This window comes from Scardinius erythrophthalmus (assembly GCF_964197995.2).
Source record: "Scardinius erythrophthalmus genome assembly, chromosome: 6".
Classification (NCBI taxonomy): domain Eukaryota; kingdom Metazoa; phylum Chordata; class Actinopteri; order Cypriniformes; family Leuciscidae; genus Scardinius; species Scardinius erythrophthalmus.
In genome coordinates this window covers 25,479,746-25,499,040 of record NC_138226.1, presented here as the reverse complement: position 1 = coordinate 25,499,040, position 19,295 = coordinate 25,479,746, and the positions used below count along the sequence as shown (strand labels likewise).

Below are 19,295 nucleotides of genomic sequence, written 5' to 3'. Positions count from 1 at the left end.
GTTGCATGTAATTATGCATAATTTACTGTTATTACTATGGTAAGTACATGTAACATATGTAACAAGGATACTGTAAAATAAACTGTTACCCAATGTTCTGCATCATCTTTTTGTCGTTTGATAAATAACTGATGCTGTGATCAATACAAATTTACAGAAAAAGTAAAATTCAGTTTACTCTCTGCTTTTCGCAGGTGATATTAATTGTGTCAGAATTTATAAGCTATAAAAAGCCTACTTTTCAAAGAAAGGAGGCATTTTTTTTTTTCAAAAAAAAAAGAGTCAATACATTGGTATACATGTAGAGTTCTGCGGGAATGAGTCCTAAAACTCAAAAATAAGTTAGCATTTTTGCACTTCGGGTCCATCGTCCTGAAGTCAATGTTGTTGTTAACACAAGCTCAAGGAACTTTTATACTTTACTCTAACATAAAATAAACATAAAATATATGAGTAATACCCCACTTGTGTTTTTGTTTTAAGATTTTACGCGTCTTGAAAATGGTGGTTGCTAACAAGTAGCTTAATGGGAATGCAGACCTTGTCGCGGACATTAAACATCACACTGAACAAGAAAATTAGTCTATGCACTAGTCCACTTTTACAGCCCTGTTTTGTTTATACTCATACTCTCGCAAACTATTCTGACTCAAACTTTCCAACTTTTAGATTTTAATTAAGATTGAAAGTGGAAACTTAACCTGAGTTAACACTGCCATGTCGCCAGTGGCTGGTGGTAAATTCGCTAGTGGGCGTTCCCACTACTGGTAGCCTAGTAATGTTTATGAATGACATTCACTGATGATACTCCATGTTATACACACTGAATCAGTTTTATTGCCACTAAAAACAAACATTTTGGAGGGAAAAGACTAAATATAAATTGAATCAGTACATAAAATGCTTAATATTAGAGATGAACGGCAAGTGCTTTTTGCCTGTTTATCTGCAGCACAAGCGCCGGTCTATCTGGGTTCACAAAATACTTATTGTGTTCATGTTGTATTGCAAATCACGTTTGCAGCTGTTTAGATGGGATACGGGTAAGTTTAGGGACAGGTTTGGAGGTATGGGTAGGTTTAAGGGTGGGTTAAGGGGTAAGGGAATGGTCAACAGTGTAATTATAGATGTAAGAACAGAAATAAATTTCAGCATTCAAGTACAATGTAAAAATATGTATGTACTATGTACACAATAAATGCATTGTATGAAATTATTAATTTAAATGTTAGTACATAGTTATTAAAGACAATTAATATAAAGTGGAAACAATAAAACAGAGAAATTTGTGCTGAAATACTGCACACAAAAGTGGCAAAACTGTTTAGATTAGGAGAGAAAACACCTTTATCTAACGGTAATGGCAGATGGGTACAGAAAAAATGAAAGAAAATAATAGGAGCAAGTCATAGAGAGAGAGAGAAAGACAAACAAACAGGCACAGGGACGGCTAAAACACAAAGCCGACATCCGAGTCACCCTTCTCATGCTGCCTGCTGGAAATGCATCTGAATCATGGATAAAAATATCTAGCCAGATAGCGGCAGGACATTCGATTCCGCTCCCGACTTTGACAGAAATAGTCAGGAGAGACCAATGAAACAAGGAGATGAGGAATAAAGGACAGATGAAGGTAAAATGTGGAAAACTACACCAAGCAGGGCAGCCAGGCACCAGAGCCGTCTCGCAAACAACTTTAAGGATGAGAGAATGAGGGCTTGAACTAGATCAATACTCACATGAGGGTAGTACTCCATGACCAGCAGGTACTCCATCCGCCCATCTGCCGTGAGACGCTCATCGCCAACGATAAAACGAGCAATGTTCTCATGCTCCAGAAGAGGGATTCGGTAGATGGAGCGCTCATTCACAAAGTTTTGCCGGTTGGCATAGGTAAAAACTTTAACAGCAACCGGGCGTTCATCAAGCGATCCTTTGTAGACGGAGCCATAGCGCCCTCGACCAATCAACTGCAAGAAAAAAATCATTCAGGTGTGAATTGTAGCAGATGCTACATGATAAACAAATACAGATGGTTCAGGCTCATTAGAATGCAATTCAAAATCAAAATATGATAATTTCTGCACATATGTGACGGCAGTTTGAAGAGCTAAACTCACTTCGAGGAGTTTTAAACTGTCTAAATCCAGAGACGGTTCTGATGGTGCGGCCTCTATCATGTCCATATTGTGCAGGCCCTGTTTACACTCGCCTGTAACAAACACAGTAACATTATTACGTGACCTTCATTTGCAAACAGCAAATCATAACACCGAGGACTGAATCTCACCCATCATCATGCGATAGCCGAAGAACAGCGCCACAATCAGGACCGCTACAATGGAGACAGACGCGAGGGCGATGAAGATGGCCTCATCTCTGTGTAAAGGCTGTTGATCTTCTGGAGGAAGAGAGAAGAGACCAGAAGAAAGAGAGGCACGTTAGACCTTCAAATGTAATTTGCATTTAAGCTAATATTTAGGGTATTTGTGTCTGAAACACCTGGATTTGAAATGGCAAGTTGAAAAATGAATCAACACACTGTCAATTTAACTCAATTTAAATACTTACGTAAAAACTGACCAAAATTATATACTGTGCAGTAATTACATATAATTGAAGTCAATGGGGCAAGACATTCCAGAGGTTTTATAAGCAGAAATGTTTCATACTCATATTTTTGTGTGTTCTTTGAACTTAAAATAATTTTGCACTGACAAGATTAATAAGCAACTTTATAACACTAGTATTCATATACAGTAACTCACACTATTGTTCAATAGATTGAGGTTGGTAAGGTTCTTAAACGCTTTGAAAAAAGTCTCTCCTGCTCACCAAAATTGCATTTAATTGATTAAAACTACAGTGAAAACTGTAATATTATGAAAAAATTATTACAATTTAAAATAACGATTTTCTATTTTAATATATTTTAAAACGTAATTTATTCCTGTGATGTAAAGCTGAATTTTCAGCATCATAACTCCAGTTTTCAGTGTCACATGATCCTTCAGAATTCATTCTAATATGCTAATTTACTGCTCAAGAAACATTTCTTATTATTATCAAAGATATTTATGTGGAAACTGTGATAGCCTACTTATTTTTCAGGAATCTTTGATGAATACCATTTCTTTGAATGGAATCACTTTTAATCTATTTAATGTGCCCTTGTTGAAAAAAAGTTATTATTAATGATATATATATATATATATATATATTAAATCATACTGAACCCAAACATTTGAATGGTAGTGTATACTTTGGTCAAGTGACTATACTTTTAGTTTGTATATGAATGTTTATCCCGGTCATAAAACTAATTTAACATGCATTTAATCCAAAACATTCCTTTAATCCTTCCGGTCCAGGAACAATGTGCAGTAACTTAAGATTTGCTCTTACAATGCGATTTGGTAAATCCTGAACACACACAAATCTGTCCACCAGTTTTGTAAAACACTAACAGTCCACCCACCAAGACGAAATTCTACTAACTTCTGTTTAAACCCCAAAAATAAAAAAATAAAATCAGGTAGAAACGTGAAGTCTGAAAATGTTCTGGTCAGTCATGTACGTGAGCCATACAGACTCCTGCCGCCCAAAATCCAATTAAACCCAGCACTAGTTTTCTTTAGCTTTTGATTCTTTTCACTTTCTCCATTTTCTCACTCGGCTTCAGACACAGACATGTCCTTGCATACAAGAGCGAGAGCTTCGAGGCAAGAAAGCCTCTCTCACACACAAAAGAGCTAAAGAGAGAGAAAGATGAGTGGGAATGATAAAACCACAGCTATGGACTTCAGTTTCAAGCCGAGAGAAAGAGAACAAACACTTAAAATGGCAGGACAGTCTCTTTAAAACAAACCCAACCACACAAATGCTGATGATTAAATGGAACTTCAGATTGAATTGAGCATAAAATGTTGTGCCTGCATACATATTTTAATACATTTGAGGATTGATGCATGCAGAATACAGCAGGAAATGTGGAATTTAGCTGTGTTTTTCTTCAAGGCAATGAATGCGGATATATGGGACAACAAAAAACAAATACAACATGCATGCAAATCCTCACTTCTGGCCATGTTTTTAGAGCTGGACCCTCCCAGGTCCACTGCAGCAGCTAGAACAGCATGGCTCAGAATGGTTTGGGTTTCTCAAGACAGATCAATAAATATGAGATTTAAACCACAGCAGTGCGTCAGTCGGCATGCTGGTTTTGGCTTCTGGAAAGTGATCTCTCACACAGACTCATATATAGCCACGCTCGTGTAACGCTCAGAGGATAAAACGCAGGCATTTATAGGTATAGACATAAAAAAACGCTCTCTCATTCTCATGCATACATAGACACTGTTTACACGTCTTGGAGCCGTCGGCATTTAGCTCGGAGGCAGAATGTCTGAGTGTCCCTCCCTCTTCCAGACTATACCAACAATCCTGTTGTACTTCCTGCATGTCTCCCTCCAGCCCTCCGTCTATTATGAGAGCTCTCCTTCCTTTCTCACGTCTCCATATTTTCATATACTACCGGCCAAAGTTTTAAGCTAAATAAGATTTCTTGATGTTTTTGAAAGAAGTTTGTTATGCTAATTATTCTTTTGTCATGTTATGTGCTACAAAAGAAGACCTTCATGGAGTCGCATTAAAATACTTTTTTCTGTGTTTTTTGTTTCTCTCTGTAGCTTCGTGTTTGTCCTCACTTCACACACGGATCTGATCTTCTGTCCTTCACATTCTTAGAGACGATCATCAGGACAGATGCAGTTTCCCTGGGTAACCAGAACTCTTCTGTGATTTCACCGACTCCCACTCATGATGCCTGGCAACAGTGTGCAGTCACAACCTTCCTGCAATAAAGTCTGACTTGCCTAAATTTTTGCCTTTCCTCACTTTCTCTTTTCTATTTGTGAGAGTGCTGTATGAGATTAAAGAGACGGCACTTAAATATGCTTTTAAAGTTATAGGTTAAAAGCACACAGAGGAAAAACACTAAACCATATGAAATTAAAATTTTGTGGTTTTTAGTCCACACTGTAAAAAATGTTTTTCATGTTTTGTTTTTTTTGTCAGATCAACTTAGATAATTAATGTGGTTCAGATAACATCATATTTTGAGTTTCTGATGATTAAACCAATCTCCTCATTGTATCAACTCTTAAAATTAAGGCAACCGGGTTACTTATGTTTTTTTTTTAAGTTAAACCAATGTTAAATTTGAAACCATCTATGTTAATATGAAGAGTTCAGATGCAAAAGCCTCAAAGTGCCATCTGAAATTTTCTTCTAGAATGACCATTTTTATCAAGCTTGTATATTTAAGTTCAGTAATTTCACTTAAATGGCAATTAATAGGTAATTTTCATTGCCATCTAAGTGAAATTATTGAATTTAAATATACAAGCTTGATAAAAATGATCATTCTAGAAGAAAATTTCAGATGGCACTTTTCATATATTCCTTAACATTGACAAAAAATACTGATGACTCATCCTGCACTATACAGATTTCTGTCCAATCAAATGCTCTCTAGAGTGAGAATGTCCCTCCCCCCATGGCTGATGTAACTTGAGACTTTTTTTTTAACAACCTCACAAGCTCTACTGTCTCACCTTTCTGTTTAAATAGGAAAAAAATAACAATTGTCATGGAGATTTGAAAGGGATTCATCATTTACTCATGTCATTCCATCCAGACTTGTATGACTTTCTTTCTTCTGCTGAACACACACACACACACACACACACACACACACACACACACACACACACACACACACACACACACACACACACACACACACACACACACACACACACACACACACACACACACACACACACACACACACACACACACACACACACAGTTGCTTGACACAACTGTTTTTGATCATGTCTCTTCAGAAGACTTGGATTAAACCACTCGCTTCATATAGATGACTTTTTCTATATTTTTATGAATGTTTTAAAGCATCAAAGTTTTGGTTACGTGAACTTTCAATTTATGCATACACAGAGATTATGAGAGAATATTAAAAGCGTCTTCATTTGCATTTCGAAGATGAATGAAAGTCATACAGGTTTGGTGAGGGTGAGTAAATTATGACAGAATTTTAATTTTTGGTTGAACTATACATGTAATGGTTTTCTTATACAGAAGTACATCATGGCCAGTTTGTGCAAAGAGCAAAACAAAATTCTTACATTAAAATTCAAAAGAGAGAGGGAAAAATACTTTAAAATCAAGACTCATGTGAGACACCTGGAAAACCGATTGTATGAAAGCACTGGAATGAGGAATAATTTTCCCCCGAAGGGATTGTGATTGTGTTGTGATTATGGGTACCACACAGCGTATTTTCCAACAGACAGGAAAGTCACATCTTAGATATGCATCCAATTCATCATACAAAGCCCGTGTGGGAGAATTTCAAAAACTACTGACTCAGAGACACCAGGGAGACTCTAATAGGAATCATTCATGAGCAAGCAGACTTTCATGCTGCCATTACATCAACAGGACTCAACATCACTACCTGAATCCCCCCACCAGCAAGGACAACGAAATCCACTCAAAGGGAATTCTCTGGCCTACATTCAGCTTTCAGTGTAGGATGGAGGGGAAGGGAGTTGGGGAACCTGACAAACTACATTCATACATTCTTGTTCCAGACAAACACAACTTGGCTGAAATCTGCCTTTAACCACTATTAACTTCAGATCCAAGACATGTCTACAGATGGCAACTTTCATGAAGGTTGGGCTTTCTGACACCTTGCATTAAGAACAACCAAAAAATAGGCAATAGCAAGAGCATAGCAACACATACACAAACAAACAGGCTTTTCAGAGACTGAAAAAAAAAAAAAAAATACATGAATAGTCACGCTACAAAAAATTATTTTTGATTATGATTTGGGAGGTCTTGTTGCATTGCACTCATATTGTTATTAGGGCTGCACGATTAAAATAAAACCAAAAGAGCAAAGGCTACGATTTAATAAAATAAATGTATACCACCACGGGGTTGTTGAATGCTTGATTCTGATTGGCTGACAAACGGTCTAATAATTATTTTCTAGTAAATTATTTCAAACAAATTAGACATTTTTGAAGCTATGAAGCTTTGTCAACAACATTACAGTTACATATAATTTCACCAAAATATTTCAGTTATTTCAAAAGTTCCTTACACCTTATAAGTAAGGGTTAATGCCCTTAATGGATGACGGCGAGGCGTGAACCGTCCGTGCCTCCGCCCTCCGCCGAAGTCCATTAATACCTGACAATGGACACCTCGAAGGGCATTAACCCACTTGTACCATGGTCACTTGCCAAATAACACATTTTTAAAACATTAGTTTATATTTTAATTAGTTTTACAATCGAAATCTAAAGTTTTTACAAACAATAACTTGGTTTCCCTGGTTACGCCTGACGGTCCACTCAGCTCGTAGAACCCTTCAGTTTACTGTCTGTTGCTATGGTTACTCACAGCTGATGTAGCCAGCGCATTTATTTATTCATTTCGAACGGTAAACAGTCAGTTTCACAAGAACTCCTTTACTAGGTGTCCTCTATCACTTTTTAATGGACACCCTGCAGCCAATCAGAATCGAGTATTCACCCAGACCATGGTATAACAGAAAATGAACCAAACCCCATTAAGACACTGATCAAGCAAACAAATATGAAAAAACCATAAGATAAAAATTACATGCAAGGCAAACAAGATTTGCAGCAAGTGCCAATCAACAGCACATTCTTTTTGTACACTTTGTGCACTTCTCTCTGCCTCCTGATACACTCATATTTTGAGTGTGATTAATTGGACAAAAAAGAGAAAAATACTAAAAGAGTGTTAAAGCACTTTTCCTCTTCGGTCCCCCTACAGGTTAGAAGTGGAATTGTCCATTACCGCTGTCGTACATAATTTAGCCTACCGTCGCACGCACGCTATTTGTTTATCCAGCACCAGCTTTGAAAATAATGATGTCCACAGACAAGGTAGAGCATGTTGCATGATTTTATGAAAGTATTGCGACATCAGAAACAAAGAAAAACTAAATAATGACATTGCTTGCTATTTCTTTGCTATTGCAATGCTTGCCGTAAAACAAGTCAAATTTGTAGTTTCTTATGTCTCATTCGAACTACAGATCCGCTACCCAATCTGGCAAACTTGCATAGTGCGGTTATAGCCAATAGAGGGTCGCAAAGCGAATGCAGAAGTTACGAGTTGATGAACCACTGAAACGATTTTGGAAACATTATTTTAAGGTAAAAAATAATCTTTGGTGTTGCTTTAAAGATAGCATTATTTATTCTTTTGGCCACGATAACAGTGTATTGAAATCTCTATATTGTGACAGCTCTAGTTGCAATATATCTTAATTGATTTTATCAGACTATATACCTGCACTATTATTCGAATACATTTTCATCAAGCTAACTCATTCTCGGTTCTCAAAATACTCTTGCCATTCACTGTGTAAAGGTTAAGGTTAAAAGAGACAAAGCTAATGAATAAATTAATTAAGGGAAAAGAGCAGATGCTTGTTCGCTCACAGCTCCGCTGGCAGACAGCTCATCAACACAATAAAATGATGGACTCAATCTGGCGAGCACACGCACAACTACAGCGTTTTTGGCACATACTGTTGTGGAATTTAATTCTTACAGGCACACTCGTACACAGACACACTGCTGGATATCAGCTCAATGGCACAGCTCAGAGCAGAGCTTCTAGACAGTTATTATCTGTAACTGCATTAAAAGCACAACAGTGACCAGTCTTGAGGGCAATGCATTACAAGTAACGCAAGTTAAGTAATCAGATTACTTTTTTCAAGTAATTAGTAAAGTAACGCATTACTTTTAAATATACAACAAAATATTGGAGTTACTTTTTCAGATAAGTAACGCAAGTTACTTTGTTTTCCTTCCTATTTATTGACTGACACCTCTCCCACCCCCACGTTGAGAGAAATCGGGAGCAAGTGCATAGGCGTAAACATGATGCTTATTGTAGTTCACTAAATGTGAGCATGCATTTACTCATATCACTTGCACAAAAACAGATTTAGTATTCCTCAAAATTAATAAAAAATGAAGAATATTACGTAAACCTGCAATAATTGTTAAATTAAACAAATAAACAAATATTTATATATTTATTCTTATTTTATTAACCAATGTCTTTGCTGCTGATCTTCGATGATCCAATTCAACCATACCAATAAGCAAAAATGGCTTTAGATAAAAATCTCATTTGTGCTACTTTTTTATTGCTGAAGAAAGAGTGTTGAACTTTTTTCTGCAGCATCCTATTCTTCTTCAATCCAGAATGGCAGAACAGCTGAAAGGTTTTTCAGCAGATTTCCTTCACCTTGAGGCTTTTGGTGTGAAAGAGCCTTTACATTAGCCGAAAATAGAACTTTTTTTTGTTATTAAAAAACTAACAAGCAAGCCCAGCTCAGGTGAGAAAAAGTAACACAAATGTAACGCAAAAGTAACAACGCATTGCTTTCCATAAAAAGTAATGCAATTAGTTACTTTTTAGGAAGTAACCCAATATTGTAATGCATTACTTTTAAAAGTAACTTTCCCCAACAGTGACTGCCCACTTTTTCAGCAGTCCAGAATAATTTTCCCCTATTAATTTTCTCCATAGGGATTGCAGCTCAATAAAGTGTTCCAAGCTATCTGTGCCCAAAGACTTCCACTCAATTGGAACGCCATTCACAAAGTTGTGCACATCCCTTGCCTCTTGAATCATTATTTATTAAACATCATGGCTAATTTATATGTGCTTTCACAAATCAATAAGGGCATAGTACCGCATCTACACAGTGCCGTGCCGCTCGCATGTAAGTTCAGTTTAACACATTATACCAAATCATTCCACATTTTCCTAAAAATCGATGCAGAAAATATGGAGAAAAAAAAAAAAAGATTTCGTATGGGCCTGGTGATTTGTCATAGCAATAAAGCACGAAAATTGAGAGCGGGAGAGGGAAATGACAAAAGAGACAAAATATCAGCAGGAGCTCTTACACAGCAAAAAAACGGGACAGATTTCATAGAGCAATATGACGACAGCACATGACAAATATATTGCAGAGACTCTGCATGTCTGTTTTGCAGAGATTGAAAGAGTAAAAGCATTGACCACAATATACAAAATATCTACAATGGATTGCAAGGAAATATCTGTGAGAAAAAACACAAATAAACGCCTGTATTCAGTAAATGAGTACAGTTAATACTAACGAGTACTAACAAGCTTAAAGCTGATAAATCTTGCATTAAATCACAGAAAGCAGAAATCAACTGTGGTTCGAATGGACAGGGAAATTAATGTTTCACATCATGTCCTATGTCATTACATGACGCAACAGTTTAAAGTCTGTGTGAACCGGAAGTTGCAACTGACTTCAGTGTTGTGGCTTATTCCCAAGTGAAACGGGATATTGAATAGAGTGCAGGGTTTTACTTTAGCGCGCACCTCCTCTCCATCTCTCGCTCATAATAGACTGACGGTTGGATGGGAGTGGTTAACGACATTCAACCCAAGCCGTCAAACTGAAGTCATCAGCCATTCCAAAGCAGAAGCAAATTTTCAGATTTTCATTAAAGATTTTTTTCTGTGTATTAACTTGCACGGGTTAATTGTTCAGCACAATACTATTAATGTGCACTAACAAAGTGAATGGTGTCAATTTTGATTTCATGATGACTTTAGCCCACTTGCTATATGAGGTAGAAATTGTGAGTACAAAATATTTCAAACATCCTTTCCCTTAATCGTTATTCAGTAAATCATGAACTGGAGTCATGGGGCCTTTTAATATTTTTGTGGACAATAGAGGGATTTGGTTGAGAACCACTGGTGTAATAATTTACAAAGTAAATAATTCTTCACACTAAATCTATTTAGACTATTTTACATTCACATCATTTACATCATTATCAGAACAAAAGTTTAAATATCTAAATGAATGGTTTAGTGTCTAAATAATACTTTAACAAGACTGAGAAGACTTAAGCAACACTACACTGCCAAAACTGTGGGATAGGAATATTATGGCACTACTACATTTGAACTGGCAAATAACCAGCGGGAATGTGTGCCGATCATAATGAATGGGATGAAGGATTCCAAATACAACAGGCATATCTAGTTCCACAGTGACATGGAGTTTTTCCTGTTTGACTTTTGGCTTTTCTTGTCTTTGTAACAGTAGCTGTTTAAAGGCCCTATGATGCTCTTTCGGCATTTCAGGAATACGCTTTCCGGCAGTTAGCAGTTTGGCAGCGACTAAGTCAAAAAGGCATTTCCTCTGTGGATAACCTACTCCCTTTCTCCCACTTTCACTTCCTGCCCTGCTTTTTTCTTCTCCGTGTCTTTCTTTCTCATTCCATATGGATGGCTTTAATCCTCTCACGGCTGATTCAGTGTTCCACTTTATTCAATTTTTATTCATGGCGACTGCTGTATAATTCCTGGCCGTCTGAGCCCACTGCAATTCACACCGCTCTGATAAATAATCTCATGGAGGGCGACTGGATTTTCAATAAAGAAGAGGAATGGTGACAAAAACAGACTCGTTTGCATAAGTGAGTTACAGCGCAGGCCGTAGATTCCGCATAGGTGGAGGCGGAGACATTTCACACTGATCCGAGACCGATCCTTTTGTTGGTCATTATAATTTTCAGCACAAAACTGCAAAAACAACCCTGGGTTTGTGAAAGAGAGAGAGAGAGAGAGAGGAATCCTATTTATTTGGCAATGCTGCAGGAGGACTGCCACACCTGAACTGAACAAAGACACATTAAAAACAGAGGATGAATGGAGCAGAGTTCACATACCTTTTGACCACTACATTTACCTGAACTGCATGAAAATAAAATGAAATAAGTTTGCAAGACAAGATAAAGTTAAGACAAAAAATAAGATAAGTTTGCAGAATTTCAAACAGCTTTGTATAGTTACAATGTTGGTAACAGGGTTCTAAATTAACACCCACCAACCCGCCAAATGCGGGTTAAAATTAATTTTGGCGGGTGTTAATAAAAACTTACTAGCCAGTTTGGCCGGTGATGACTGAGGCATTACATGCATGATACATAAGGCTCTGTTCCGCTCTGTTCTCGGTCATTTATCCCCCTGGCAGTACTTCCTACATTTCCCATGAACACTGTGCCATAAAGCTACGTGATGACGTTTCATACGCCCACTGGCTGCGCGCAGTTTGCAGTGAAACCAGCACGAGAAACCATGGAAACGAACGGACACAGAAAACACAAGAAATAAGACGAACGGAGTTGGCAACTTGGCTAGTAAAGTAGGTTAATATTAAACGAAATGTGGCGGTGGTTGGGACAGACTTCTGGGGGCGAGAAGAGGAACGAGGCAGGGGATGAGGAGGGTATCGACAGAGAAACTAAGAAAAGAAAATTTAATGCCAAATGGCTGACGGGTCGTGAATGGCTAGTGTTTGATCACAATAACGTCGTCATGTATTGTCATTAGAATTAGAAGTTAGAATTGCCAGCAATTCTAATAAAATAATCAAATGCATTCAGTGGCACTCATAATTTCTCTTATTTTCACCGGAAAAAAATTGACTAGTGGATATTCTGATTGGCTGGTAACTTTAGAAAGTTAACAGCCACATTGGCTGGTGATCAAAAAAAGTTAATTTAGAACCCTGGTTGGTAACATATGTAAATACGGTTTTCTCTAGTCATGTAGGGCTGATTTCAAAACAGTTTTTACATTTCAACTGCACAGACACATTTCAACATTATGTGTTACATTTCAAATTACATTTCAAGTTTTATTAAAAAGGAAGGAAGGAAGGAATGAAGGAAAGAAGGAAGGAAGGAATGAAAGGAAGGAACGAATGAACGAAAGGAATAGAAGAAAGGAACAAAAGAACGGAAGGAACGAATGAAAGGAAGGAAGGCAGGAAGGAATGAAAGAAAGGAAGGAAGGAAGGAATGGAAGGAAAGAAAGGAATAGAATGATGCAACGAAAGGAACAGAAGGAAGGAACGAAAGGAACCGAAGGAAGGAACGAATGAACGAAAGGAAGGAACGGAATGAAGGAATGAAAGGAAGGAAAGTAAAGAACGAAAGGAACAGAAGGAAGGAAGGAAGGATGGGAAAGAAAGAAAGAAAGAAAGAAAGAAAGAAAGAAAGAAAGAAAGAAAGAAAGAAAGAAAGAAAGAAAGAAAGAAAGAAAGAAAGAAAGAAAGAAAGAAAGAAAGAAAGAAAGAAAGAAAGAAAGAAAGAAAGAAAGAAAGAAAGAAAGAAAGAAAGAAAGAAAGAAAGAAAGAAAGAAAAGATTACTAATCAATTAAATATTTGGGCATAACTAGAAAATATTGTATTCACTATGGAAATGTCCATTCATTTGCATGACATTTGCAATATTTGACTCATTTGCATGACTTTTCCAGGCCTGAAAGTCGCAGTTTAGTCAAATGTATTGTCAGGATTTCCATGAGTGTAAAAACCTTAATGGAAGTGTAAGTGATGAAAATTTTCATTTTGACACCTTTGACAAAAGATAATAGATGTGAAGAAAATATAAGAATTCAAACCCCTTTGGTATCTAGGAGGTCAGAAAGATTGGTTCTTTAAAATAATAATAAGATAAAAAATTATTTAAAAGAACAATTAGTTTGCAAAATCATTAACTAGTCTAATTCAAGCTACTCACGGGCCCTATTTTTCCAGAAATACATCAGCACGGGATAAAAAAAACTTCACTTGTGAGGACATTGCACGATGCAGTTTGAGTCTCAAATTAAAAGTGTTCCTGCTCTCGATCAGCAGACGGGTCTGTTGAGCGTCTAGACATCTGTAGGGCGAGCGCCGGGCTCAGGTTTCTCACAGCAGATTGCACGTCTGTGACCGTGAACCCTGTGACCTCAGATCTGTTGACCTCCGTGACCCCTGTCAGGGAGAAGCACATCTGGAGTCCCCGGCGGGGAGAGTGCTGACACGGCCATGAATCAGACACAGTCGTTCTGTCTCAGCAACGGCCCCATCAATAACAACACCAGCCACGATCCTCCAGCTGAATCACAGAAGAACACCGTCTGTTCAGCCGCTGTGACACGTCTCCTCTTTACATGTGCTTTTCACATTCTCTAAGGCCAGAAGCGTGATCAAAATCACTATCAGAATGCAACTTAAAAACATGAAACAAGCGTATACTTCATTCTCAGTGTATGTGGTGGTTATATACACATTTGGAAGGGTAAGGTAGAAATACTAAATACCCACGCAATATGACTTAACTTAAAAAGGACTTCAATGATAACTTTGAATGCCACAGATATTTGAAGGTAATATGACTACTAAGGTTTATCATCACAGCAATGCAAGAATGCATGTCAAGTATGTACAACAGGACTGCACAATCTGCCAAGCATTTACGTCTATATTTAAGCACTTGCTTATGTTTCTAGTCATCTTAGCGATCGAAACAATTCATCCCCTTAATTTTCCATCATGCAGAGAAGTTCAATACTAATTTTCTTCATTTGTCGGTCCCAGGGGTAGACATTCAATACGTGATTTTCTACACACAAAAAAGCAACTGCTCAAAGCTTTATGATGATATAGCAGCAGCAACCTGAGGTGAAGGCTGGTACTGTAGATCTTCTGCCCTGTCACTATAGGCACTTGGCAATCTCATCTCACCTCCGCACAGTCTGTGTGCCGCCCACGTGTCCGCACATGCTCACGCTCCAAACAAGCCACAAACATACTCAAACAAACAACACACACTCATATGCACCTCTAACAAACACACACATGCTCTAATGACCCAAATAATGCAGAAAAGCTCTGAAATCTAATTGGATGAGCAATGGGAGGCTGTTTTTAATCACACTTAAAGGGACAGAACACCCAAAAATTAACATTCTGTCATCATTTACTGACCCTCATGTTATTCAAAACCTGTTTATGACTTTAATATCTTCTTTTATGTTCCACAGAGGAATGTAGGTCATACAGGTTTGGAAAGACGGTGAGCAAATGATGACAGAATCACTAGACTTTTTTCCATCCTACTCTGAAAGAGACGGGAATTGATTGACTGAATGAACGTTGCATATGAGCCAATCAGACGGGAGCTTGTGATTTTGGCATGTCCTTGGCAAGTCAGTGATCAAACTGTTTTTAGTGACAAACAATTTGTCTGTTTGTTCACATCAGTGTTATATTAGTATTATTTATATTAGTGTTCATTTCGATAACGAAATCTGTGACGAAAAATGTTCGTCAACGAACTAAGACGAAACCAGTGTCATTAAACGATAACTGTGACTTTATCAACATGCGATATCTCTGTGTAGGGATGGCTCGATACCATAATTTTGGTTTCGGTACGGTACCAGAACCTAATACCTCGGTATCGATACTAAATCGATACCACAGGTGACAAATAACCAGCCTCAAAATTTAAGTGAATTGAAACCATTTTATTAAAAAACACTGCTTGAAACTAATAAATAAATAAATAAAAAACAGTCAGGGAACTTACAGTAGATTAAATTTTGGATTTTGAAAAAAAAAGAAAGAAAGAAACCTGAAATGATACAATTAAAATAGGTTAATATCTATAATAATTGATTAATATAGAATAATAATAGAATAATGAAATGAGTCATTTTTAGCTGTCATGCATTAACAGAGAATTATCAACATTTATAGCATTTATTCATCTTGGTTTGATTACTGTTTGGTTTGTGTTTGGGTTCATATTAGTTTAATGCATTGCATATAAAGTAATGTTAACATGCTAAACATGTATTAGTATAAATAATAATTACTGATTGATCTAGATTAATAAATGCTATAATACGGTTAGGTCAGGTTACCTAATGAATGTTGACAAATGTAGCTTAAATGTAAAGTGTTACTCTAACATTCATATTAGTAATATCCATATTACTACTATTACTCTAGATTCCTTAGATTCCTCTAGGGGTCGCACTCGCCACAGCAGCAGTGATATGCCATTCATTTTACTATCACTAATACTAAAATTAATATCACTAATCTCTTTATTCATTCAAATTCAATTAATATATGATTGTTTGAAAGTGCAAAAATTATGAGACCTAAACTTCATTGGTTCTAGCGTGTCACATTTGAGCTTTCGTGTTAACCATGTCATATTTAATTGATAAGCTTTTATGTATGTGCGCTATGAATAAAAGTCTAAATTAAAACAGTTGAATGATGGACTCACTTGTCGATCTCTGAACTCTTTGAACAAGTCAGGATGATCAAGTGACAAGTGCTCAACGTTAGCCAGATTTGATGTGTTGCCTCCCGTCGCAAATTTAAAGCAGTGTTTGTAGAGTGGTGCATTGAGGTCTGTTGCTTCACCTTTCTCATTACTTTTGTAGGCAAAGTAATGCTATATTTCACTCCTACTGCTCTCTTTTTTTTATTAATTTCGGGCGTGTAGAATGAGCTTCATCTGTTTGATCCATCGTGTTCCTCCGTTGTCACCGTTTGCCGGTTGTGCGTGACCCGCGTCAGTTTGGGTAGCGCACTGCCGCCTAGCGGTGAACTTCGAAACAGCAGCGCATTAAATACCGAATTGAGCAAAATTATGATATTGTACCGTTTGAAATATAATATATACCGGTATTTTTGCAGTACCGGTATACCGCGCATCCCTATCTCTGTGTGACAATAAAAATACTTTTTTTGCGGTTGTTTTAATAGAAAAACATTTGGAATTATTGGAATTGCTATTAGTAATTTCACCGTTTAAATTTTTGAGAAGTTTCTTGTTTTACCAATTTTCATAATACAGACAGTTGATTTATATGATAAATAGCCTATAATAAATCAGGAAACTAGATGAGGTCAAATAAACCATGGCGTGCGAGTCGACATTCTTTTGATTTGTGCTTAGAGGTGAAAACGCGATGATTCTGATAAAATGTAAAAATAATTTTCTCAAATAAGAACAATCGTCGCGATTATAATTTTGAGCAAAATAATTGTGTTGATCAATTTAACCATTATGGAGCATGATGAAAATATGACAGTTTTCATTGACTAAAACTAGACAAAATTGCCCAGGCATTTAGTCGACTAAAACTTGACTAAACAAAAATAGAGCAAGGTTGACTAAATATGATAAAAACTAAAAAATTAAAATAGCTGACAAAATCAACACTAATTTATATACTATTACTGTATGTACAAATATTTTGAATGACCATTTATTTGCATATTTCCAGATTTCACTTTTAGTTTAGGTTTTAGTAATTGTGTGTGCTTTTCTCAGTTTGTTTATTTATTTATATTTAGCTTTAATTTTTTTTTTATCTTAGTTTTAGAAGTACTTCAACTTCAACTTATTTATTTTCAGTTAGTTGCCAAAGGCAACCTTTCTAATTTATAAGTTCAAGCGTTCATCTAATATTAATATCATTTCATTTCAAATATTGAAAACATTTTAATAGTTTAAGTTAACAATAACAACACTGGTTCACACTGAACGCAAACAAAAATCTGTTCAAAACAGTCCATTAGAACAGAGTTTTTAAATCACATTATAACGTTTTTATTATTTGTCTTTTGATTGTGCCTAGTTAGGACAAAGTGTATTTTATTGACATCTTAGTGTATGCCCAACCCATCGTGAAATCCCATTCTGCATAACTTCGCAAAATAAATCATGTCCTGATATCCTGCATGTTATCGTGCAGTATTGCAGAATTTTTGCATTTAGTGTGGACAAACTACTCACGTAGTTGCTGGAAACTCAGTCTCTCGTGGTGTAGTGCTTTAAAATAATATTCACCGGAGGGCAGCTGCTTTTTATCAATGAGAACAATGAGAGAGGAAGAGGGCCATCATAAACTAGAGCAGCCTAGAAAGCTTGTGTGAAAGGATGGGATTCTAGCAGCCATTATACATGTCACCATGAAGAAGAGTGGAGAGGAGGATAGAGCACCATCCCAAAGAGAGGAGAGAGAAAACTCACTAAGTTATGGCCGGGGTGAAGGGTGATGATGTGTGAAAAGAGAGGGAGAGGAGGTGTGTGTGTGTGTGTCAGGGAGATCATTCCCCCTCCGCAATTAAAACAGCTGCCAAGGTTAATCTATGCCTGATCGATCAGAGGCTTCTCACACTCCGTTCACAGTCTTCAGCTGGGAGATCGCACCGTCCATCTAAATGAAGCTCGCCGTGAACTTGTGTGCGTGACTCTGAAAGAGCGTTTCACATTTTCTAAGCAGGTGTACGGCTTACAAAATCACTCAGAGACTAGCAGATGTGCACTGCTCTGTGGATAACAACAGCCCTGTTTCACGGCAAGCCAAAAGCATAAATAAACGGCATGGAAGTGTGGAAACCTTTTTCTGCACCAAATCTATTCATGCCAAGCCTGGTGCAAATGTAGAACATTTTGTGAAAAAAACAAAAACAAAAAAAACACATGAAAATAAATAAAATCAGAAGACAAAAAATATACAAATTTATACATTTACAAATACTGAAAACATTTAATTCTTAAGGCCCTTTAGATATGCATGTGGAGAAATGCATTGCAGTTTTTCCCCAAGTGAATGTGACCCCCCCTCCCCCTCCCCCTAAATTTATGATGCTGATGATATCCCCCACATTTATTTATATAGCACCTTCCGTGCATAGAATCCATATTAAGGTGCTTCATATGTCAGGGTATAAAGCATTTAAAAAATATAAAAAATAAATAAATAAAAAAATCAGCACAACAAACCGAAGCTTGAGAAGCTACTGTTTTAAAATAGCAACATGCAAAAGGGCATAACCCCAACATGCAAAAATCGCCCAAACGTTCAGAAAAAAGGGTGGATGATCTCAGTAGAAGCTTTTAAACCAACAGGAATGCATTTCTTCTTTTTAAAGTCTTCTTGCGTGAAAGTCTGTCCTGTCAATCACATACTACATGTCATAAATAAGGCTAAAACAGTTCGGGTCTGTGGCCCACAGAGAATGTTAAGAGTGTATTGTGTTGATGTCAAAACAACTGGACTCAATGAGCAGGTGTGCGCACATCCTCACACACACACACTAACAATGTGCCTCTGTGATGCAGCAGAACAGAATGTTTGGTGATGCTCAGTTTACACACAATCTAAAGCAATGTGTTGTTTTTTTTTCTCCACCTGCTATTGTTAGCAAAATAAAAGAAACCTTGCCACCCTAATCTTTCTAAACTGTTGCTCACACTGCAGAATTCAGAGGTTTGGAAAGCTT

The 19,295-nt window shown here is 37.0% G+C and overlaps 1 protein-coding gene across 2 annotated transcripts in view; it reads right to left on the bottom strand.

Moving 5' to 3' along the window:
* Window positions 1–19,295, bottom strand: part of bmpr2b (bone morphogenetic protein receptor, type II b (serine/threonine kinase)) — an 80,702-nt gene that overhangs the window by 19,207 nt on the left and 42,200 nt on the right. Inside the window, exons 4-6 of one of the 2 annotated variants that reach the window (XM_081368478.1) lie at window positions 2,291–2,401; window positions 2,121–2,212; window positions 1,740–1,970 (exon numbers count right to left, since the gene is read on the bottom strand). In XM_081368478.1, the coding sequence (XP_081224604.1) occupies window positions 1,740–1,970; window positions 2,121–2,212; window positions 2,291–2,401 (434 nt within the window). The remainder of the gene's footprint in view (window positions 1–1,739; window positions 1,971–2,120; window positions 2,213–2,290; window positions 2,402–19,295) is intronic. The other variant, XM_081368479.1, reaches the window with a different exon arrangement.